Source organism: Ictalurus punctatus, chromosome 6, assembly GCF_001660625.3.
Source record: "Ictalurus punctatus breed USDA103 chromosome 6, Coco_2.0, whole genome shotgun sequence".
Taxonomy (NCBI): domain Eukaryota; kingdom Metazoa; phylum Chordata; class Actinopteri; order Siluriformes; family Ictaluridae; genus Ictalurus; species Ictalurus punctatus.
Genome location: NC_030421.2, coordinates 33,220,642 through 33,246,386, shown reverse-complemented (window position 1 = coordinate 33,246,386; position 25,745 = coordinate 33,220,642). Strand labels below are relative to the sequence as shown.

The 25,745-nt window shown below is 44.4% G+C and overlaps 1 protein-coding gene across 3 annotated transcripts in view; it reads left to right on the top strand.

Annotated features, from left to right (window-relative positions):
* Window positions 1–25,745, top strand: part of igsf3 (immunoglobulin superfamily, member 3) — a 141,586-nt gene that overhangs the window by 90,446 nt on the left and 25,395 nt on the right. For 2 of the 3 annotated variants that reach the window (XM_017469556.3, XM_017469555.3), the window contains exons 3-7: window positions 160–579; window positions 6,957–7,343; window positions 10,898–11,305; window positions 11,549–11,590; window positions 18,467–18,874. In XM_017469556.3, coding sequence (XP_017325045.1) covers window positions 160–579; window positions 6,957–7,343; window positions 10,898–11,305; window positions 11,549–11,590; window positions 18,467–18,874 — 1,665 coding nt within the window. The remainder of the gene's footprint in view (window positions 1–159; window positions 580–6,956; window positions 7,344–10,897; window positions 11,306–11,548; window positions 11,591–18,466; window positions 18,875–25,745) is intronic. The other variant, XM_017469557.3, reaches the window with a different exon arrangement.

Below are 25,745 nucleotides of genomic sequence, written 5' to 3'. Positions count from 1 at the left end.
CCGAGGTGATGAGCAGTAATAATAACGAGGTACAGCTCCAGTGCCGAAAGAATCCCGATTGGATTTGAATGCGTGTCAGAACGCGAGTGATTTGATGTTTTTTTTTTTTTATGTGCGCACGTTTCTAACCTCGGTCCTTTTCCATCCCTTTTCCTGCAGTGATTCCCGACACGCTGTCCGTGACGTCGGCCACTCAGACCCTGTCCAAAGTAGAAGGGGACACGCTGCAGCTGATCTGCGAGGTCACGCGTCAAACGTCTCAGCACACACACGTCGCGGTCGGCTGGTACGTGCGCTCCACGGACGAGCCGTCTGGCCAGGCGAGGGACCTCGTGACCCTGACGCGGGACATGGTGCTGAGGCCTGGGACGTCATACCGGCAGCGTCTGTCCTCCGGAGACGTGCGGCTGGACAAGACGAGCAGCACGTCCTACCGCCTCACGATCTACAGCCTACAGCCCACAGATGAGGGCCAGTACTACTGCGAGGCATCAGAGTGGATCCAGGACCCCGACCGCTCCTGGTACTCCATGACACGCAAGCAGTCTGACAAGACTGTGGTCAAAGTTCAGCCCACAGGTGAGTGCCGGGGTGATCGGATCTGTCTCATCGGGTATTTCACACAGTTTTCTAACCTTCTCAATCCCCAAGTGGGAATTTTGCAATTTCTGCTCATTTCCCAACTTATAAGGAAGTTTGTGTTTTTTCTTACGGGCTCAATGATGTTAATCTGATAGTCCTGGCGTTCACAGGCTTTCCCGCTAAGCAACGTTTGTTCTACATCACCCAGCTATGTCTCCCAGAGTATTTCAGTGTTGCGTAAGATTTCTGATGAATTTCAAGCCTTCTCTGGTTGCACACCCCCACCAACCCCCCCCCCCCCCCCCCCCCCCCCACACACACACACACACCCAACCTACATGCGATTACTTCCAACGACATATACAGTACGTTCCACCTCCCTCAAAGTCGATGGCAGATTTGGAAGAATATATCGAACATGTTTTCCTGTTCCTGTTCAGTCAGAATGATCGTGTCCTGCCTAAACACAGCCACAGAGTAGCTGACGGTGCAGTTCCTCAGATGCCGTTTCGGGCTTATGTACGCTATGTGCTGATCGTTATCTGAAATTAAGCTCATTACCAGCCTCCTAGGGAGGCAACCGTCAATCCTCTTAACGCTGTTCTCCGGTTTCGAGTTCATCCAAAGCATGCGCACTGTAAGTGTATCGTTCCGTCTCACTGGTGCTGCTTGTGTTTGGAAGATTATCATAGTGTCGAGCGTTGTCAGGACTGGTCTGGGTCTCTGGAATATAAACAGTCCTACTGCCCCAGCCAATGCCTGTGGAGTAATAGTGAAAATAAGCTACGACAGGCAGAGAATCAAACCTTCTTCTTACACATGCTATCAATTCATATTTTTCACCAGAGCTGTATAATGAGCCTAGAGTACAACGGCTACAGTCCATTTCAATCCAATCACTTCTCACGTCCACGCTCCTTTCCCCCGCCGCTGTGTAAGTGTTCACTGTGGCCGATCGCAAGGCGGTAACTCGATCTCAGAGCTCTGCCGTCCGGCAGTTTGATGGGAATGAGAGGTGATGGCGTACCTCCTCATCACACACACAGCAGGATTGGATGTCTATAACGGCGCTTTTATAGGCCACTCGAGACTCGAATCAGAAGGGGTGAGATCGGAGAAGGAAGCGGAGTGGACCGGGCCACGTGGCTCTCAAGGGCACGTGGCGACATCGCAGAAAGCTGATGGATTTGTTTTCTGATGGTTGACGGTGGCAGTGGAGGCAGTATGTAAAGACGAGAGGAACAGGGAGCTGTTTGTCCTACATAGAGATGAGAGGACGGTGTGATGAGAGAGGAGAAAGGGACAACCGGGCTGCAAATTGGCCGTCTGTATAGAATGCTGCTAGGTTGTTTAGCAGTGCTGAGAGCTGAAGCGTATAATTTATTCCCTGGCTACAATGGTTCCCTTGTTTTATGGCGGCCCTTTGCGTCATCGCTAATTTTTCACCCTGGCATGATATTTGCAAAGTTCCCCTTCTGAGTCACCGTGAGTAGTAAAAATGGTGATAAATGATTCAGCAGAAATTAAAGATTAAAGCCAACCAGTATCATAATCCGCAGGATCATATCTCCTTTCACATGTGGTATAAAATGGGCCGGTCTCCTGTGACTTGTTTCTCTTTCAGCAGACAGCAATGAAGGGTAAACCTTTATTAGGGTTTGGTTACTGTTTTTAAGCTGTGACTTCATCAGCTGGGTGTGAATTTTTCATTAACTTCTTGAAGTTCAACAGTTAATGCGATTCTTTGCCGTTTGAGCTTTTGGGATATAGGCATGGAATATATCTGACGGTGGCTTAGTGGTCTGCACGTTTGCCTCTCACCTCCAGGGTTGGAGGTCCGATTCCCGAATCCACCCTATGTGCGTGGTGCTTACATGTTCTCCCGGGTTCCTCGGGGTACTCCGGTTTCCTCCCCCAGTTCATAGACACACGTTGTAGGCCGACTAGCATCTCTAAGTTGTCCGAAGTGTGTGAATGGGTGTGTGTGTGTGTGTGTGTGTGTGTTAGCGATTGTGCCCTGCGATGTAGGTCCAGGATGTCCCCCGCCTTGTGGCCCGTGTTCCCTGGGATAGGTTCCACGCTCCTCGTGACCCTGTGGTACAGAAAATGGATGGAATGTCTCGGCTGAAACTAATATTCGCATTGATTAAGGTGGCAGCTTCGTATATTTCTATTGTCGAGATTGAAATATAAATGGCCTGATGATGTTTTTTTTTTTTTCCTTTTTTTTTCCCCCCTATTTGAAAATTATGCAAACTCATAAACGCAGGACTCAAGACAAGCGATGAGGCAAAACTCTAAGAGGCTCGGTGACACCGAGATGGATCTGAGGCTGTTCTGCTGGAAGATAAGAGCATTTTAATTACCCAGTTTCACTGGCAGTAGACACTGGAGTGTCATTATGCACTCTCAGTATGATGAATAAAAGCTAAGGTCGGTCATTGAATCTGGAAGATTTAGTTAAGCTTGGTCAAGGTGACGCGATAAAGGCAGAACCGATGCGCGATGATCACTCTGTATGCCGGGCGAGAGTAATTCTCATCGGAATTACACGCGGCGTCCACTGAACCGAGCAGGGATGAAGGAAAGCGATTTGTCGTTTAAAGCCTGCTGTAACCAAGTGTCCTTGCAGCAGCTGGTCTATGAGGACAGGCTGCTCTTCCTGAGCTGGCAGACTGCTAACCTGGGCCAGGACAACGCAGAGGGCAGAGTGTGTCTCTGTATGCATTCCCTGCCAGTGCTGGTGTGTGTGTTTCTGCTAATAAACGTGAGAGCACGACGAAACGATTGTAGATGTTGTAGGATCGCTTGAATATAAACACGCTCAGCACACAGAAGGGAGATTGATTATAGCACGAGGGCTTGTGGGTATATTTCCCCACGCGGCAGCTTGTGTTCACACACTGTATCGTCACTTTCCTCTCACCCACCGCTGCCCAAATGGCTCACCGATGCATGACTCTCTTACTCTTGTTTTCCGATCCCTCCACCTCTTTTCTCTTTTATTTCAAATTACAATGTGTCAGGGTTTCTCCTTTGCTCTCCTCCCTCAGGCATCTCCCACTCTATTCGATTTCGTGCGCTCTTGTTTCACTCAGCACGCATTACACACGACTAAATCAAATCTCCCACAACCATTCGCCCGAACATCCAGTAACGAGCCACTTAAATTTCCGCTCGTTACTCATCACATGTTGATGTGAAATCTTACAGAATGGCGTTCATTACGGAGGTCAGAGGTGAACTTTTGTAAATCATAACTAGATCCCCCCCCTCCCCCCCAACACATTTAATCAACGCATGTATAAGTCGTTTATATAACGCAGCACCGTAGAGAAACTCGGTCAGCAGGACAGGAGCGAGAAGCGTGTGGACATGTTAAATGAAAGGAAGGGGAAGAGAGTCGAGGCATGTATTTGCATGTGGAGTAATTCATCATTTGGAAGGTGTTTTTTGTTTTTTTACTTCTGTAGGAACGGGCCATTTCCGTGTTGTTGATTTATTTATTTTTTTTCCCCCACTTCCTCTGAGAGAACTGCAAAGCAAATGACTTCCTCTCTTTCTTTTTTTTTTTTTTTTTTTTAACAACTCTGCAGCCAAATTTTAGTCCCGTCTGGATAGACACGTCTTTGATATACTACTCTGATATTTCAGCCTGCTCCTTCAGTCACATATTCACGTCCCGAATCGCAAAAAGATGAACGGAAGAAAGGTGGAGTCCGTTTAACGGGTTACTCGGTCTGAGTCCTTGAGTCCTTTTAGCAGGCGAATGAAAATAAAATCAGCTCCATCAGCTGTTAGAATTATATAACTTAATAAATATACACTTCATATTCAAATAAGCTACAATATCAAATGTCAAATTAAACGAATGGGGATCTAACCGTATGATTCGAGACGTACACGTGTATAAATCGACAGATCGTGTGATCACGTGTGACGCGAGACAAAGCAACGTCGTATTTTCCTCCCGAGTTAAGTCCGTTACTGTCAGAGTGTCCGAGTTTTATCATGGTTAGGGCTTTGGACTCATTAATTACACAGGAACTGTCAGCTGACCTCTTTCACCTGCTTAATGAGGAACAAGAGGCTTGTGAGAGGCTCACTCACCGAGGCGTACTGTACTCCACAGTTGTCGTTCATCTCTACTTCCTGGGCGTTCGAGTGTGACTCTGATTTACCACCGAGTCCTAGTTACCGGATATCAAACTGTTCCATCAAATGGCAGATGACGTGAACATGCAACAAAAGTGCAGAGGCTTGCAGGATTATTAAAACTGAGTATAAAAACAATGATTGTGTGAAAATTGTGCCCTGTGATGGATTGGCACCCTGTCCAGGGTGTACCCCGCCTTGTGCCCCATGCTCCCTGGGATAGTCTCCAGGTTCCCCGTGACCCTGAAAAGGATCAGCGGTATAGAGGATGGATGGATGGATGGATGATTGTATGAAAAACATTAAACCCATTAATTATAATGTTCAACTCGAACAGTATGAGAAACTATTTATGCTCTAACAAAACATCATTCTCATTAGAATTTTTTTCCTTGTTGTTGTTGTGTCCGAAATGACGTACTATACATTGTGCACTTACGCTCTTCTGTCTAGTGTACGAAATCTATTAGGGTAGTATCATCTCAAAGTTTTTTTTTTACTAACCAGAAGTATAAGCCATTTCCCTGTCTATCCAAAATCAGCATAGTAAGTTGTGGTTGTGTGAACAATGGAATGTAAACATTTACGGAGCATAGTGCCCCACACAGGCAAAACATAGTAATTACACCTTCATCTACTGTCAAAGTTTTCACACTGCTGTCAATTTCAATGGGATTCACATCTGGGCTTTGACTACACCATTCCGTAACCCTCCATTTCTTCTCTTTGAGTCGTTCCTTGGTGGATTTGCAAGTGCGCTTAGGATCATTATCCTGTTGAAAGCTCCACTTTCGGTTCAACTTTCAGACAGATCGCCTCGCGTTATCTTCAAGCACTCTTTTTTTGATATGATGCAGAATTCCTTGTTGAAAATCCTGGAAGGACTGCTATATAGGACGTGTGTCGCCGTGTGCTCTTTAATACGATGTCGCGCACAAATCCCGTCGTCATCCGCTGGGAAAGTTTCGAACGCTGTACGTTATTACTGAACACCAACCAACTGCAGGTTGGAGAAAGTGTAGTCGCTCATTAGATATGCTGTCCATATCCACCAGCTATCTATAACCCTGCTGTGGTGATGTATTATAACCATTATCTCTTTTAAACCATAATGTGGCATGAACATTACAGGAGAACAAAAAAGAAGCCGGCGAAGCTTTGTTCTTTGATCTGGAACGCCGTCATTAGGCAGCTGTATTTGGTGTTTAAAAGAGACCGGCGCTTAACAGGCTCTAATATACAATGATTAGCCGGCAAATAGAGCTCGCTGAGTGGAGACACGGACAGAATCCTGATCTGAACACACTCTCCCTGAATGCCCTTCTGTTATTTAAAATCTGGCCTGCGTAGCGTCTCTTTACTCTATATGCACATGCATTATTAAAATACATGATGTATGGCGTATATCGCCCAAAATAAGTCTCGCATCAGTTTCCTGTTCGTTTTGTTGTTCTTTTTTCTCATTTCTCGCCTCATCTCATGCGCTACACCCGCAATCACACCAACTCTCCCTCTGTTCTTTCTTTCTTTCTTTTTTCTTTCTTTCCTGCAGTGACTGATTTCCATGCTCACCTCTGTGTTGCCCTGTGCTCTTTAATCTTGTAAACGTACATGTTGGATGGCTGCAGGCGTTCCTAATAGAACAACAAAATACTCGAGTGCAGAAATGCCACTACAGGCTTATTAGCTACAGGCTAATTGTCTTCACCCGATCGGGCATGTGATTGGCCCTGTCTACCAGGCATTTATTTATTTTGCATATATATATATATATATATATATATATATATATATATATATATATATATATATATGAGTATAATACAGAATGGGAAGTAAATAACATAGGCATGTAAACATTCCATTAGAATTCACTCCATCGGAATAAGCGCTGCATGGCCAAGAGCTTTGAACTTCTGCTTTAATACAGTTCTTATGAAGTCTGTTTCAAGTTGTGTGTAATTACAGCTTGAGGCGATCACCACCGAACGAGTGCGATGAAGTGGAAAACACACTGTTTTGGCAAGGAGAAAGCACGGCACGCCATGTGGAAAATTAATTGTGTAAACAAGTTCACTTTTGTAGCAACTTTGACCTTGCAGTAAGGGTTTCAGTTGTCTTTTTTTTTTTTTTTCCCGTGAAAGTGATGGATGATTTAACGGTGCGTGTGCGAGTGGTGTAAAACCTTATCTCAATCTGGCTGTCGTCCTCTCTTTCAGATCGGGACTTTAGCATCCAGTTGACAACAGATCGCCGGGCCTACACGGCAGGTGAGCCGCTGGAGCTCCGCTGCACCATAGATGCTCAGAATGTTGCTGAGCGTTACTTCTCGGTGTCGTGGGTCTTCAGCAGCTCGTCTGTAGCCGTGGTGGGGCCCAGCGCTGTGCCCGTACTGGGGGCAAACTACGTGCAGCGTGAGGCCACTGGCCTCATGACCATTCGTAAGGAGAGCCCGTCTGTCCACCTGCTCAAACTGCAGCACCTGCTTCCTGAAGATGCTGGGAAATATATCTGCAGGGTGACTGAGCGGGAGAAGACACCCACCGGAGACTTCATCGATCGAAGCAAGCGCTCCCGTAATGTTCAGATCACCGTAACTCCCCTCAGTGAGTATTCTTTTCTCGGCGGTCCCTTAAGGCGGGTGAATGAAAAGGTGAATTTCCTAAGCACTGCCTTTTCGCCCACTGAAGTAGAGTAGTGTTACATTCTTAACCTAACTAGACAGTAAAGAGAGGAAATGGCACAGCAATAGATTCAGTAATAGTGTGGGCAGAAGGCCATTAGAGCTGTGTCATCCCTTTGTCCAGACAGATTTTTCTGGGCGGGGAGGGGGGTTGTTTCCTCAGATCCACAAATCTTGAGTTTAGGCTCTCTCTTATCACCTAGCCAGCCCAGAGTAATGAAGGAGGAAAAGTAGAATAATGCCTTGTCTGAACTCCTTTGCCATTTTTGACAGAGTAAAATACCTCCGAACGGGAAAGAAATGGTATAGTATGGTGTCCATGCATATATTGATTTTCATTATCGCTGCTATGGTTGAAGCGAGAGCTGCTCGAAGACTAAAACGCTGGAAATGAACGTGTGGATAAAAGGTGAAAGGAGCAAATAGGATTGCTTTTTTATCTACTTTAAGAGAAAAGACTTCACCCTGTTTAAGACTGTATGTTTAAACCGAAGCATGTGTGACGTGCCTAGTGATTTTTGCTGTCAGTTTGTTGGCATCACAACGGGACTTTGCTAGCGCAGTTACGATGGGATTTAATTGGAGAATCCATTTCAAAGATAAGGGATAACATTCGTGTTTCACCGTCGGCTTGTGAGAACTAAAGAGCGAGTGCTTCTTTTCTCACAAACCATTTTCAAGCAACCCTCGATCAGTACGTTTACATGGACAACAATATTCCGATATGAACGACGAGACTCTGATTAAGAAACTAGCATGTGAACGGCGAGTTCTGATCTTCTTAATCCGACATAAAGTCATACTCGATGTAAAGATAAATCGAATTAAGACACGTGGAGTTTTCCTGTTTTAGTCGCATTGTAGACACATACACACCTTAATCGCACTATTAACGTCGCCACATTTCGCGACAGGACACGTACACACACGGCAAACAAGACTGCACGGCTGCGTCCGAAACCGCGTACTTACCTACTATATAGACGGTAAGTACGCGGTTTGGGACGCAGCCCACAGCTTCAAGCAGTCGTCTATCTGCACGTACAGCAGATAGACGACTGCTATACTCGACTGCTATACGACGACTGCTATAGACGACTGCTATACTGCTATACGACTGCTTAACCGCACTTGAGGCTTCCGTAAAATTACAAATAAAAACACCCAAAACTGTATACGGTCCCATAACGAAGACCGACTGTGTGTCGATACGTGAAATCCTAGAGGGAACGTCGGACGGCGTGGCGCGGGGACGTAATGACGTGTGCCGTTAATCCATCTCTGTTCTATAACGTACAACGGGAACATAAAAGGAGTATTCTAAAAGCGACTCGTGTAAACACCTTACTCAGAATATCGTCTTATTCAGAATAAGGTCAATAATTAAATTATTGCTGTCTGTAAACGTAGTCAGTGTCATATTAATATGAAAGTTATAGAATTTTGGTGCAGCTACACAAGGTTAGGAGGATAAAGGAGCTTTTGACAGGATGTAAGAGCGCTACGCAAGTTAAAGGACTAATGCGCTGCTCCATTGGCCTCTTTATGTAAAGGGGAAGATGGGGCTAAATCCCAGGAGGTCGTCGAACAGCATTGTGGGTAATGAAGAATATGGTCGACCAGAGTGAAAACAGATCAACAGGCTGTTGAAATGAAAGAAGTTTAAAGTTGTTGTTTTTTGTTTTTTTTTAAATAAATAAACAAATAAATAAATAATTCTAGGACACCATTGAACTTAAATATGATTAACGAAGATTAATATTCAAGTCATTGGTTATCAGCGTGTTAACAGACCGCTCCAGCTGGGATGAGCAGAGGGACATGAACCAGGCGTACAGGAGTGTCTGACCCCTCCAGCTCTACCTCAGTGTTCGCTTCAGGACAGAAGATGCAGCCCAGCAGAGCGTGTCCTCTCCCCGTCCTCTTTAACACTGCACACAGTAGTTGACATTGACATGCTCAGAGCACCAGGGGCCAAAATCAGCCGCGCCTTAACCCTAGCTCCAGTTGCAGTGTTAAACGTGCATTTATTCGGGTGACAGGGAGGGGAATCCTCGCCTCTCCCCTGGAGATCGGCTTCAAGCGGCCATAAAGAAGCAAAGCATAGCTGAAGTAAATACATTACGTCCAGTGACCCAAGCGCACCCCATTCTTTATGCCAGTGCTCCTCTCCTCATGTACTACTACAGAGGCAGGAAAGAGATTCTGAGGATGTGTTCCTATCCTCTTTATTAGAGTAATTTGTTTGGCTTTGTCCCCCAGGAGCTTTTCTGCAATATATGCAGGGTTTATGAGACCATTAGAGCGATAACAACAGCCTCGGGCTGACACGCGCACACACACACACACACACACACACACACACCACAATTGTCTATATTTCTTCCTTTGCTCCTCGGTTTTATTGTTTATTATATTTGTTCTGTCTTTATCTCCATCTCTATTGCTCTCGCTGTTTTATTCAGACACACACGCGCACGCACACACGCACACACAGTTTGTCTCCCTTTCTGCCCGTCCTGTGCTGTTCTTCATCTGTTCCCGTGTCTGGTCCTCATGTCGTGCATTGAGGCAGTGTGTGACAGGCCTACCAGCACACCAAAGCCACAGAAACCCTGCTGACAAATTGGGCCTGATGGAGGGTCTGCTTTTCAGGCAGATAAGAAGCATCCGCAGCGGTGGCTGGAATCTCAAACACATCGAGGCCGAGGAAACGTGGTGAGAAAATCACTAAGCACTAAGCAGAGAGTGGAGAGAAAGAGACAAAGATGAAACTGCTCACACGCTGGCTGATTTCACAGCACCGTTTCTTCCGGCTCAGACAGCTACCGATAAGAAGCAGAGGAAAGGTGAATGCTGGGAGATCAGAACGCAGACATGCGATTTCATATCTTCATTTTAGACCGACTAAAATCAGTCTGTATTGAAGAGTGTGGGCTGGTAGTAGGGGTGTGTTGCTTGGTGATTTCGTTTTGCCATGTTAGGCGGGGGTATTTCCCTCTCCCATGTGAAGCGCAGCTCTGTAGTAGCACAAGAGAAAATTTGTGCCTCTTCAAAGTCTCTTTTTATTTTATTTTATCATCTTCTTCGTAAAGAGGATGTGGCTGTGTGTAGAAATCCCTGTCGAAAAACACCAGGGACATGCTTTGATCCACCACCGAGCTTTCCGATCCAGAGACAGCCCCCAAGCCCTGTCAGTCAAGATCCACTAACCATTGTACAATAAACCAGGACCCAGCTGGAGGAGCCTGAAAGACCCGTACACACAATAAACCGTCATCATGAGCTGTTACAGGCTCATCTGTACTGCAGATCCTTCACTAAGTAAGCGATTAGAATCTGATTAAGATGGCCTTTTAGCCAGTAGGCTAACACTGCATCACAGGAAGCATTTGGCACACATCTAAGGGGCTTCATCAGTTCAAATGAAGTGGTGATTTCCTTTCAATCATGTCTCTTTCTCTCTCTCTCTTTTAGGCAGTAACATTAGCGTGTCATTGACTAGCAACTCCTTTGAAGTGTTGGAGGGAGAGCACATCCACTTGACATGCACAGTGCACTCCACAGTCGGAGCTCTGTCCATCGTCTGGCAGTGGACAGATAAGGATGGCAGCGCTCCTGCTGTTGACCTGGCTTCAGTGGACCGCTTTGGCACCGTACAACCTGGATCCAGTTACCGGGAACGTCACAGCTACGGGGAGGTCCATACGGAGCGGGTGCAACCGGACACCTTTACCCTCACCCTGTACAACGCCTTCCCCACAGACGAAGGGCAGTACCGCTGCGGTGCCACCGAGTGGCTTCAAAGCGGCAGTGCGCCAGACTGGGAGTGGCAGCAGATCGGGGAGAACACAGCCACCACTGCCATCACTGTGAAATCTGTCGGTAAGGGGAAAAAACAGACAGCTGCTTGCTGCTAATATACAGCTGTGTGTTGAATTCATACTGTTCAAATTGACAATATCGCAAATGATGGGTTGTAATGGTGTTAGAAGTGCTCTTTTTGTTACTGAAACACATGAGAGAATTAGAAATGTGCAACTATTCGTATACGAGTGGTGTTTTGGCTTGTGATAAAGAATACTACAAGCTGCCCATTGGATAGAAAAGATATTCCTTTCCTTGCAGGAAGAAAAACCTGCCCCCACACAAACAGAGGGTGTGAAGCAGGTAGGAAAAGGAAATATGATTAAACAGCAGAATTGTCCCTATAATGTCATTCATTTTGACGTATACAAGACTTTATCTTTGTTGTTGCTGTTGTACAAACAGTTAGACTATATGCCTGTGTTTTAGATCTCCAGTGCTTTCTGTGTACTTCAGAAGCAGTAGTGTGGCACTACTTAAGATCTACTTATATTATTATACGCTGTTAATAATTCTCCTCCCCCTCCCCTCTCCCTCTCCCACCCACATATACAGTTGCAATCAAAATTATTCGGAAGCCCCCAACCCCACCCCCACCCCCCCGGTGCAAATCAGGTTTATTGTCAAAATTTGCAGACTTTCAGCTGTTTGCAATGAACACATCAAACAAAGCAATTGAAATAGTTTTCAACAGAACGAATGCTTCAAGCGGTTTCCCCAAATTCAACTGAGAATGCAACTTATAATGATTTCTCCAGTCTCAAATTTATTCAACCCCTTCATGGCGAGCATCTTTAGTACTCAGTAGAGCACACTTTTGCTGTTATGACCTGCTGCAAATGAGATGCATAGCTTCTGGCAGCGTTCCTGAGTAATCTTAGACCATTCCTCATGAGCGATGGCCTTCAGTTCAGTAATATTCTTGGGTTTGCGTGCTGCATCCGACCCTCTTCAAATCTCAAATCCCTCCAGAGATTTTCGATGGGGTTCAAGTCAGGTGACTGTGATTACCCTGTAGAATCTTCCAGGACTTCTGCAGCCAAGCCTTGGTGGAATTTGAGGTTCGCTTGAGATCATTGTCGTGTTGGAAGGTCCAATGACGCCCAAACTTCAGCTTCCTCACAGACGGCATGATGTTTTCTGCTAGGATTTCCTGATACTTCAGTGAATCCATCTTGCCTTCCACATGCTGCAGGTTTCCAGTGCCAGAGGATGCAAAGCAGCCCCAGAGCATCACCGAGCCCCCTCCATGCTCGACTGTGGACAGTGTTCTTTCTTCTTCCTCCAGACGTACCGCTGATCCGTCGTGCTGAAAAGTTCCAGTCGTCTTTCATCTCTCCACAGAACGGAATCCCAAACCTTCTGTGGATTATTTATATGATTTTGAGGGACTTTTCTTGTGCTTTTGGGTCAGTAGTGGTGAACGTCTTGGAGTTCTGGCATGGAAACCTTCAGCGTTCAGTACACACCTTACTGTGCTCACTGAAACCTCAGTGCTGTTACCACCAGGTCTCGCTGCAGGTCTTCTGCAGTCACTCGAGGGTTTTTCACAACCTGCCTTCTCACAAATCTGCTTGCAGCCGTTGATAGCTTCCTTTTTCTGCCCCGTCCAGGTATTTCACACATTTTCTACCCCTAGCCAGTTCAGGTATTTCATGTGTTCCAGCTCAAGCACACCTGCTGCAGCTAATGAAGCCCTTGATTAGTGGCACGAAGTGTGCTCGAGACAACACCTGTTTTGAATATCTGTGCTGTTGTGAGGGATTCTATTCAGGGGGTGGAATTCATTTTAAAAATCGAGAAATCATTATAAGGCGCATTTTCAGTTGAATTCGGGGAAGCCACTTGAAGCATTCATTGTGTCGGAACTATTTCAATTGCTTTTGTTTGATCTGTTCATTTCAAACAGCTGAAAGTCTGTACATTTTGATAATAAACCTGACTTACAGTAGGGGTTCAATCATTTTGATTGCACCTGTAATTGCGGGGAAAGCAGATGCTCGTAACTCATCTCCTTGTGTCTTCCTTCTGTCCTGAATTACGCCTGAGACAGGTGTGATGATGATGATGTAATTGGTTAAAAATACTTTTCCTCTAGTTTCATGAACTATCAACATACCAGTATGTTTGCCTCAGGAGGACAGAGAGTCTGTTGAGTGACTCAGACCCTCCCCCGGGCAATCAGCCTGTTTGGGGAAAAATCCTGGTCATGTATACAGAGAGCTCCTGATAAATAAGTTTTAAAAAAAACAAAAAAACTAAGGTGCTGTTATGTTGGAGAACACTTAGTAATGCATTGGATTCAGTGCTTGCTCATTGGAACACAGGTATTCATTTTCTCTGTATTCAATCTCTGTGCTATATTCTGCAACATTTCAGTCCATACTTTTAAAATCTGCGAAATCTAAACACCATTAAAGCTGTGCGTTCAGAATCTTTCCCATACTGAGATATAAATGAATAATGGTGTGCTGTGTGGAGCAGAACAGAGAGATAAACACAGTGACAGGAGGAAAAGAGGTGCTTCAGGAGTGCAAGGCTTTGAGTAGCTGACATTAAAGGACACCTAGAGGTCACACTGGCGAGGCATTTGCTGCACCCGACAGTCTGTCTGGGTGCTTTAAATCTTTGTTGCTGTTGTTTGGGGGCAGACGTGCGCCACATGGTTCTGTCTCTAGAATACATAAACACGAGCACAAAAAGCCAGTTTAACTCCGATGGTTGTAAGGTTATGGCTGTAAGTTTCTTTCACTACAACAACAACAAACAAAAAAAGTTTGGTTAAACCGAATTCTGGAAAAACAATAGGCTTAGGAAAACACTCAAATGTTGCTTGGGTTTGGAACACAGAGCTAACAGGAAATATATCGTGTGGCTGGTTTCCTTATCGCACTTGTATACACCCCCCGGACGGAAATGAACGTACTTGTTACTTTTCGTCTGTATTTATTTAGATGATCGTGGTCACTTTGCATGCTTATTAAGGGAGGTTGGAGGAGAAGTCTTCGTCAGGTCCAGTTTGTTGTATGTGGGAGGTTGTATGTGTAGCTGCATCTATATCATGCATGCATGAGTTTATACTGCATGTGTGTGTGTGTGTGTGTGTGTGTGTGTGTATATATATATATAATATATATACATACTCACCGAGCAGTTTATTAGGGACACATGTATAGTACACCTACTCAGTCATGCAGTTATCTAAACAGCCAATCATATGGCAGCAGTGAAATGCATAAATTCATGCGGGCCATCAACTTTGGGTAATATCTCCATCAACCATCAGTCTGAGGGGAAAATTTTGACTGTGGTATGATCGATGGTGCCAGATTGGCTGGTTTGAGTATTTCTATAACTGCTGATCTCCTTTGGATTTTCATGCACAATAGTCTTGTTGTTGCAGTGTTGAATAAAGGGGAAAAAAACATCCAGCGAGCAGCAGTTCTGCGGATAGAAAGAAACACCTCGTCGATGAGAGAGGTCAATGGAGAATGGCCCGCCTGGTTCGAGCTGACAGAAAGGCTACAGTAACTCCGATAACTACAGAGCAGAAAAGCATCTCGGAATGCACGGCATGTCGAGCCTTGAGGCGGACGGTCTACAACAGCAGAAGACCACGTCGGGTTCCACTTCTGTCAGCCAAGAACTGAAAGCTCAGGCTGCAGTGAGCACAGGTTCACCAAAAGTGCACGGTTAAAGGCTGGAAAATGTAGTCTGGTTTGATGAATCTCGATTTCTGATGAAGCAATCAGACGGTAGGGTCGGAATTTGGTGCCAACAGCATGAATCCGTGGACCCAACTTGCCTTGTGTCATCAGTCCAAGCTTTTGGAGGTGCTGTCATGCTGTGAGGAATGTTTTCTTGGCACACGTTGGTCTGTTAATACCAATCAATTATCATTTGAATGCCACAGCATATTCGAGTATTGTTCCTGACCATGTGCATCCCTTCATAGTCATGATTTACCCATCTTCTAATGGATACTTCCAGCATGATAATGCGGCATGTCGCAAAGCAAAAGTCGTCTCAAACTGGCTTCATGAACATGAACATGTTCAGTGTTCTTCAGTGGCCTTCCCAGTCACCGGATCTGAATCCGGTGTACACACAGTCCAATTGGACAGGTCTGCTGTGTCACTGTGTGTAATGAACAAGCGTTCAGCTTTCCCGGCCTGCAGCTGGGCTCCGCTCTCTGGAAATGAAGACGAGTTTTTATTATTTTTCTTTTCAGCTCTCAGTATTCTGCAGTGAAGGACGGCAGGGACAAGGAGCCATTTATGAGCATGAAAGAGCAGATAGCAGAGCGTAGCACACATCAGCTAATTCACCTAGACATGAAGGATATGCAAGAAAGATCAGAGGGGAGTGCTGCAGCTCATCAACATTCTGTCTCTCTCTCCTCTATTTCTCTATCTGTCCCTCAGCCTGCCTGTCTCCGTCCTCTCTATCTTTCTCTGTCTTGCGTACAATTCATCTCCCTGGATCCATCTCCTCCTAGAATTCTTGTCATTCTCTTATGATCTCTGATCTGAAACTCATTAATCACTCTCTTCATCTTTCCTCCTCTACGCTCTGCACCCTGCTCTTTAAACCCGGCCTCTCTCGTTCGGATCGTTTGGATCTCGTTACCTTTCTTTCCGTTTCCACTTTTTCCTTCGATACTCACTTCGCACGGGTTCGTCCTCCCATGTGGTTATGTTTATGGGATGCGACGGTTTTCCAAGTGTCCTGTTTGTGTGTTTCATTTCCAGAAAGGAATATATTTATTAGAGATTTTTGGTGTTTATGCCACAGCACTGTTGAATTCTCAATTCTGATTGGTCAAAAACTGAATAACTTCCTTTAACAGCAGCTTGTTTCTATAGTAACAAGTTAGACATGGACTTGTCTGGTGAATGCTGCATGTAGACATATTAGACAGGGTAAGTGACTGTTAATATGGTAAAGTTTTCTGTGAGGAGGTGCTTATATAGCATTTTTAAAGGAGTCTTCAGTGTCAGTACTCGTCACAGTGAGAGGGATGGTGTCAGAGGTGGTGTTTGTTTGTTTGTTTTTTGTTTATTCCTTAAAGAATGGAGGGCTTTGCAGGTTTTTTGTAACATGAAAAGCTGTATGTTTTGGTCGTATTACATATAAGAGAGAACTAACGGAATGACACTTTATAGCTATAGTGATGACAGGAACTCACTTGTTTCATGGATGTTCCACAACGGTAAATGTAGCTGTAAATGGATAAAACATATGACGTGTCTTTCTTTCATTAACAGGTTGGCAGATCGCTCTGGTCCAAGAGGAATAACACTCTTCAGCATGTGCAGTCATGTGTTGTTGATTATTTTCCTAGAACACAATGCCCCATCGTGTATTGTTCCTTATTTTGCTACACTGTATCCCAGTGAGCTTCGACTAAGAACAGACGTCCATTCCTGGCCCAGTCTGGACAGACCTAAATTGGGACACGAGATATTTTAAGTTTGACGTCTTGTACATGACCCCTTTACTTTTCTACATCTTTGAAAATACACTTTAAAAACCTCCAGTGTTGCTGTCTCATTAACCTCGGCAGGGGATATCGTTTTACTCTCTGGGACTAATGGAATAGCCATTCCTATCTTCCGGGTAAGCATGAAACACCCATAATTTATATGCTTATAGATGGGTCAAGTTGCTCAGAAATGATTTAGCACCCTGCCAGAAACCTTGTGATGAGTCTTGGTCTAATGAAATCATAATTAAAGAGCATAATTCAGGATATGTGATTTATATGAGTGATTTTGAATGGGTGGTTTGTTTTATTGGTTTCTGTATTGCGGGTGTTTGATGTGTATATGTGTGTGTGTGTGTGTGTGTGCAAATATAAATTACTCACAGTTTGGGTTTCAGTCTCCTCTCTTCCTCCTCCACTTCCTCCAGCGTAACAAGCACTGATGAGAGGCAATAATAGGAACAGAGGCCCATAATCAAGAAGCTTGTGGTATATCAGTAGACTTCAAACAAAACGAAATCACAAACAGTTTCCCCAGAGTTTGTTTTCGGAGGCTGCTATGTCTTTCTGTAACCCATAAAAGCTCGGTAAGGTCAGCCTGAAAAGCCGTGCAATTTCAAGCACTTGTTTATACTGCAGTCCTTTCACAAACAGTTGCTATATTTAAAAGACCTGGATTTTTTCTAAACAAGTGTGACTTGCCTCCTACACAGGATTCTAAGGCTTTAAAAGAGTAGAGGCAGCGCCTCGTGGCAGCTGTTCACCACCACCACAGTGCTTACGTGCTAGAGCAGCCAAATGGCACTGTGCCCTCTTTTGGGAAACCGTTCAAGCCCGTTTCCTCCTCTGCGTCTTCAAGAGGGGAAAATGAGCAGCCTGGGCATCCCTGTTTAATGAGGACGCTTCTCATTGCAGAAATTGCTTACGATCGGGTAAAGGCTCTGGGTTACTGATCAGAAGGTCGGGAGTTCAAGTCCCAGCGCTGCCACTGTTGGGCTTTTGAGCAAGACCTTTAAACCCTCTCTGCTCCAGCGGCGCCGTACCCTGCGCTCTGACCCCTACTTCCTAACAAGCTGGGACTTGCGAAGGAAAAGATTTTCACGGCTGTAATGTATATGTGACCAATAAACAGCACATGCACAGGCATTTGTTTTGTCTGCTACACTTCCTATCCGTGTCGGATATTTCTCCGCATCATATAGACCAGTGTTAACCACCAGACATAGACACGGAGGTTAAGAGGTGGATTCGTCACACTCTGCCATTAATAAGATTAGATCACAGTGTCGGAGCAAACGAATCCGATTCTCTGAAACTGAATCGCACCACCATACACGCATACTTTTTGTTCAAAGACTTGTGCGCTACTTTGTGCTTTAGAACCCAGACAGTCAGCTTTTTTTTTTTCACTACACAAAATACAACTGCGCATATGCGTCTTACGTTTATAAAATATAAATAGATGTATTATGATTGAGTGATGTCTGTTCTGTGCTTATTATTTTCATACCTGCCGGAATTGCAGACTAATTTGGACTAGTTCACCTTCCATGAAGTGCACAGGGAGACTGTACTATAACCTTTCCAGATATCATTTTGACTCCTTTTTTTTTTTTTATGAATATCACAGTAAGAAAGTGGCTGGAAGATGTCCCATCATCACAATGTGTCTTGTCTTGTCTTTTCTTTGCCAGAGTCGTCTTTCTTCGTGTCGGCCTCGTCACGCACTCCCAGCGTGACCTTTGGCGACTCGTTTGACCTGCAGTGCATTGTGAAATCCCGCCATAGCCCTAGCATTCCTGCCTCGGTGACGTGGCGCTTCCAGCCGGCGGAGGGTGGCAGCGAGCTGCGAGACGTGGTGACGTTCACACACGACGGCACGCTGCAGTGGGGCGAGCAGACGCTGGGCCTTGGTACACGCACCTCGGTGGACCGCACACGCAACAACACCAACTTCCGCCTCAGCGTCACCCGAGCCGGGCGCAAAGAGTCCGGGACGTACCAGTGTGCCGCCGTCCTGTACCGCAGAAATTACGACGCCACCTGGAGGATCATCGCTAACCGCACATCTAACCTGCTGGGCATCAGCGTACTGCAGCCAGGTTTGTTCCTTTCAGACGCTTCGGATGCTAGGAGAACAGAGTGACTGTTGAAGTGATGTGTGTTCGTTTGGTACTTCTTGAGAACGAGACGAGGTTAATAGGTTTGTGTTTTTGGAGGAGGGGGGGTCGGGGCAAAGGGACGTTCTCATAATGGGTGCGAGTTGAAGAAGAATTGGTTTGCTTTTCTCCCCCCTTCCCCCACCAGGAAAGAACAGCTCGTTATACACACTGAAATTCTAGGCACTCTCACTAACCACTGCACATAGACTCACATAGCATATTTATGCACTACCGGATGCTGTTTTCCCTCCAGCAGGTGCTGTGACCTACATTGTGAAGCAATGTAAAGTAGGGCTGGGCTGTCATGGTACACTTTTGTGAAATATCGCTCATATTCAGTATTTTTACAGCATGGACCAAGCCTAATAGTTCAGCAAGAAGTACCTAGCTGTTAAAATATACACTCACCGGCCACTCTAATAAAAACACCCCTGCTGATTCATGCAATTATGAAATCAGCCAATCATTTGGCAGCAGTGCCGTGCATAAGGTCATGCAGATACAGGTCAGGATCTTCCGTTCACGTTCACATCAAACATCAGAATGAAGAAAAAGTGTGATCGTGGCATGATTGTTGGTGCCAGATTGGCTGATTTTATTATTTTAGAAGTTGGGGGGGGGGGGGGGGGTTTAAAAAACATCCAGTAAGCAGCAGATCTGCTGGCTGAGAGAAAGAGCTTGTTGAAAAAGAGGTCGGAGTAGAACGGCCAGACTGGTTTGAGATGATAAGGAGTCTGTAGTAAGTCAAATAAACGCTGTTTACAGCCATGTTGAGCAGAAAAGCATTTCAGAACACGCTGAACCTTGGGGTACATGTAAACGTTGGGATGTAAACATTAACTGAAGCTCTTCACCTGTATCTGCATGCTTTTATGCATTGCACTGTTGATTGAACTTTTAGCTTTTTGTTTTTGTGGGTACGGTGTGTGTGTGTTTGAATGGGTGTGTGATTGTGCCCCGCAATGGATTGGCACCCCGTCCAAGGTGTTCCCCGCCTTGTGCCCCCTGGAGCCCATTGGGATAGTCTCCAGGCTCCCCACGACCCAGTAACGATAAGCATTACAGAAAATGGCTGCATGGGTTCCAAGGTTCCTCAAAACCTTGATACGAGCAACATTGTATAGTTTGAATCTGTATCGCAAAGTTAACGTCGTAGTAAATTACGCTGCGTAACCTGAACACAACTGGCAGACGAGGTACGTAGTCTGAATGTAGGTTACGGGATGGCATGTGAAGGGAACAAATAATATCATTATTTCGTAGACAGTCCATGACTTCGGCGGAATAGACTTCACGTTGAGACTGTGGTGAATCTCCTGATTACACAGTTGCACTGTTTTTTTTTATCATGTAGCACACAGTTATTGAAGGGAATTATTTATAATCACGGTATCCGGTGTCACCCAGATCAGGACGGGTTCCCTTCTGAGTCTGGTTCCTCTCAAGGTCTCTTCCTCATATCATCTCAGAGAGTTTATCCTCGCCACCGTCGCCTCTGGCTTGCTCGTTAGGGATCGATTTATCAGCGTGAAATTTAAGATCCGAAATGTATATATTTCTCTAAAGCGGCTCTGTGACGATGTCCGTTGTTAAAAGATCTTGTTATACAGATGGAACTGAACTGGATTATTAAATCAAAATACCTTGTAAATTAATGCTACGTCCTATATAGTTGGGTTTTTTTTTCTTTTTTTTTTTTTTAATAGATTCACCACCCCCTATAACACGAGCTCTCTAGCGGTGGTCCCTTTCCAATAATGGAGGCCATGAGAGGGGCTGACGAATCACGCTTAGCAACAGCTGGACTACAGTCAGTACTTGTGTACCTAGATATGTTCTAATTCTACTGAGCACTACATAAGCCATCAGCACAGAGAATTGGGCTTGTTGTGCTGTGTGTGTGTGTGAATCATCATCATTAGTAGTACAAAGTGAAATTTTCATTATGATCTAACACATGGGACACATCCTCAAGCTGTAGCTTTCTGCTTTGTTGGCTTTCGGCCGTTTGTTTTTCCGCTCTGTCTGAAGTAGAGCTGTGCACGGGAACTTTTTAAGTTCTTTGTCCTGTTTATAGTCTTGAGTCTGAGGTGTTTTCTGATCAACTTGGTTCGGCTAAGTGTTGAAAGAAAAAGAAAAAAAAAACAAGTAATTTATAAAGTTGGATTTTAAATGACTTTCCCCATTTTAATGATCACAAGAAAACGGGCACGTTGATTTCAGTTGCAACATCTAAGCTATAAGAAGCCAGGAGCAGTCGGAGTGAAAGCAAATAAATTTTACCTGGAGAACAGGTTCACTTCGACGGGAAAGGACACAGAAAGACAAAAAAAAAAAAAAAAAAAAAGTCATTCGTTTCTGGTAACGGTTAATTTGGCGTGGTGATGAGGCGAACTGTCACTCCATCAAATTAGCAAACCGGAGAAGCTAATCGAAAGAACGAGGGCGGGGTGTGCTCTGTTCGAATACTAAAATGGAGAAACTGCTATTTCAGTAGTGGTCACAGCAGCTATCATTCATTATTCTGCAGTATTGCTTTTCACTCTCTGTTGCCCGCATGAAAGTAAAAACATCCCACTCCACACTTCCCACAGGCGCACTTCTACGCCGTAGCTCCATACAGCATTCTGGTGTTTGATTTCAGACAAAATACAGTGCTCTCTCTCTCGCACACACACACGCAGAGTTATGAAGGCCTGCTTATACGACAAACAAGGCTGCGGATCCGTTTTTCAATGCCGAACCAGCCAAAAAGCTGACCATTCATATGGATAGTCTTTTTTGTTGTTGTTGTTGTTGTTGTTGTTGTTGTTGTTTAATTTTTTTATTAGTAATTGGAGGTTCAATTGAAAAGAAAGGAATAGACATATTGTTTACAGGAAGTGAAATTGAAACCGGACCACTATGGGCTTCAGGCCATTTCTTTTGCTGTCTTAAAGGTCTTTATATAAGATGTGTGTATATTAAGCTGTTTACCTTTTTATAGAACATTTCATGATTGTTCATTTTATTAGAACTCTCCTACATCGCTTCCTGGCATTCGTCGAAAGTCATCATTGAACGATTGACTTTATTTTTTTATCCTTAGGCCTGAGAGCCTGACGCTCTGGGATCTCCTCTACTACGTTGATGCTGATGGCATCTATGAACTGTGGAACACTTCCTAACTAGAGCCACCTAAAAAACAGTTATAGATGTCTATAATATAGCCATAAAGGCAAAGTCTGAAGTGGATTTTCTCCCAACGCTGACAGTAAAATGGGGTTTCGGATTTAACATGCTGGCTGCTCTTCAACTATGCTGATGCTGATGGCAGCTACGAATGGTGCAATATATCCTAAATAGAGCCACCCGAACTCAACCATGCACTGACGACAAGACGAACAAAATGAGTCCGAGAACAGCACTGGATCTGTACTACCGTATTATTCTAATTGTAGCTATAAAATGCTGACGTTTATATAGTAGAGCCTGTAACTATATGGTGTAAAGCCAAGTCTTACGATGTGTAATTCTGAAATAGTTGAGCATTATAATATTTGAAGCCAGTGGACCAGAAAATATGCCTATAATTAAGCGTCTACATTATTAAACTTTCTCTGCTAAACATTTGGCAGGTTGACAAAATAATACTCGACCTCAGACAGCATCATACACCAGCTTTATTACATTAAAAATCTACTTTTACTTAGTGCTATATGTATATTACTGTATCATATGTAATGGATAATGCATGCAATATGCATTCATGCAATCTAGAACTATAAAAGAATGCATGTATTTGAGTTACAGGAATGAATGAATACATCAGGATGCATATGTTTTTAAAAGTTCATTCAAATCTGGGTTTGTTTCTGTGTGACCGTAATCACAGCTCCAAGAAACTTCGAGCGTGTAACGGCGAGGCGAGACCGCAGCGATCGTCAGAGGCAGTTAACAGTGAACATAGGTCAAATCTTTTGACCTGTCTTCCTGTATGGGGGGAAATTAAGCATACCTGTAGCGTGTCCGACCTGCGCTGCATATCATCTTTCGTTTTTTTTTAAATTATTTTATATATATATATATATATATATATTTTTAGTGTTGATGTTCTGCACAGATATTATTTCGTTTTTATTTTGTTTATATGCCATGTCAGATTCTGAGACAAAGCAACATTTCATGTACCTGCAGAACCGTTGCCAAAAACTGATACTTAACGCGGCCACATACTGGGCCTGAAACAGAAAGCAGCAGCCTAGATACCTTGATGCACATGCAGTCTCGTAAGTCAGTGTCTTAGAAGGCAGCACTTTGATAGCTACAAAGGTATGTGCAAGGAAACTATTTCGGTTTCAAAGGCAGCATACAGCACAGCGTTGCCGAGCTGTCGCTAAACGCTCGTTAAGTCTGTTCGATAGATGGGTAGTTAGAAGGAATAGAATATCACTGGAGATAATAGAACATGTATCCAGTGAGCAAAAAATAAATAAAAAATGATAAATGATCTGTCTGTCTGGAAATTGTTTCCTGTCCTCCCTGGTGTTATTGGATATGTAGCCTCCAAGAGAAGAAGAAAGAAAAAAGCAGCCACATTTCGGACGTGACTCGGTGTCTTCCTGCCTCCGAGTACATCCTGAGTAGGCAGCATCTGTTACTTTTCCGACGTGCCCATAGACCTCCTGAATAGGGACACTGGGGAGTAATTTATAAATAATGTCATTTATAATGATGAAGATTAATATGGCCTCCATAATACACAGTTCATTCTTCAGCATCCTGACCAATAAGAGACCACTGGATGTTTCTGTATTTTATAGAGCCTCTTTTTCAGCCGCTCCTTGAAGTGAACTTGACCCTATTTTGAGTCAGCTCAGGCGTGTGCGCAGGATGTTTGGTCATCTCACTCCAGACTCACAAAACTCATAAACTTACCATCATAAACAAACCGCCGCCCGTGATATTGATTCTCCGCCTCTCACTGGTATTTCGCAGACGGCAGCGGTGGAGTTCTGAGCCAGACACTCGGATCCTTAGAAGTCGTCTGCCCTACCTGAACACCATCATGTCTCTGTGACGATACGATCAGTTACCATGACGATACAATCACTCAGTCAAAAACCAGGTTCATTTGATTGGCTGTGAAGTGGAGGGGGGGAAGGGGAGGGGCTTCTCGTGGAATCCCTGGGGCTTCTGTTCTTTCAGCGTGCCTCTTTTTGCCTTTATCCTAGAAATCACATTTTCCACTCCTACTGTGAGAGCTCCGTTTGGAGATATGAATCACAAACAGGATGTAGACCATTTGTTTCCTCTCATTGCCATTTTCTTATACGTAAATGTTATACACTTCTGCGTAAATGACACCATCTGACGTTTTTCGGCACGCCGGTTGTGAGGAGAAGCGGAGTTGATGTGGTGTGAAACCCTTCTGGTCTTCCTGGGTGCATTATTAAGAGGTATTAAATCATGTTTACAGAGATGCACATCAATATGTATGAGGCGTGCTTCCTTTATGTGAGAAGAAAGAGCGTGGGCTTAGATCTGTGACGCCCGTCTCTGCAAAATGGTTGTTTGGTTGTTGTTTTTTTTTGGTCATACAGTAAACAGAGATTTCTCTCCTCACAGAGCAACGCCAGGATTAGAGAGTAGACTCCAGGTAGTTTACTCCTATACATTTCTTTCTATCTCTTTTTATTTGAAAATATTTGGGGGGTTTGTTTATGGCTCATTATTTCATTGCTCATTTGATCGTTCCTCTAATGTGCATCTCCGTTGGTGTAGCTTCCTGTATAACTGGTGGATGTCTGGGGAATCATGTCAGACATTGCTGCAGCTGAATTCTGGAGAACATCCACACACACACACACACACACACACACAAATAGAAGGAAAAATCAAAAAAAGGAGTTTCGACAAAAAATGTTGTTTTCCCTTCCAATAAGATATTTGACACCTCTATTTTAAGAAAACAAATCTATTTTACCAAAAACGATGTTGAAATGTTTTTATTTAAGCGATTCTCCACCCTCGCGTCGGCTGTCGGTAAGGATTACGTCAAGTTAAGGAGCCGGGTTAGCAAGCGCGTATGATCGAGTCTTCGGAGAGTTGCATGCCACAGAGAAACGCACGTAAGCCTAATCAATTCAGTTTGAGCTCAAAGACTAGATGTCGAAATGTCCTCAAAACAGGGAAGGGCGCTTATACACATTTAATAACAAGAAATATATTAATAAGTAGAAATTTCGCCAACAGAACTGACTGGATTAATCATAATTATACACAATCATATTTCAGCTCAGAAAGAGATCGGTTGAGTGAATAGATGATGATGAGGCTTGTGGTTAAATGCTGTGAGTGACATTTACATCAGGGGATGAATGAGACAGAAACTGATGTGGTAACCCCCCCCCCCCCCCCCCCCCCCCCCCCTCCTTGTAAATTCTTTGTAATTTGCCACATATATATTAGAGATGCACCGATGTACCGATAAAGGCTATTTTTCCCGCCATGGGCCGTCGGCCGATAGTTTAGAAACATCCGACGATGAGGACCGATTATATCCCGTCAATCAAAAGCGGGCGGGAAAACACATCGATCTCATGCTGTGTGTAAAGAAGTGTCTTGTGTGGAATGAGGACAAAACTGCAGGCTGTAATCTCTGTAATCTCTGCACTGATGAAATTTGACACCGGAAGTGAGCTGCAGTGAAGCGGGAGTTTCGGCATCGAGACTAATTTATTTATTTATTGCCGCGCTGCTCGTGCTGGGTTAAAGGGCCGGTACACCGTTGAAAGATTTAAATGAAGATGAGTTGCCAAAAAAAGTATAT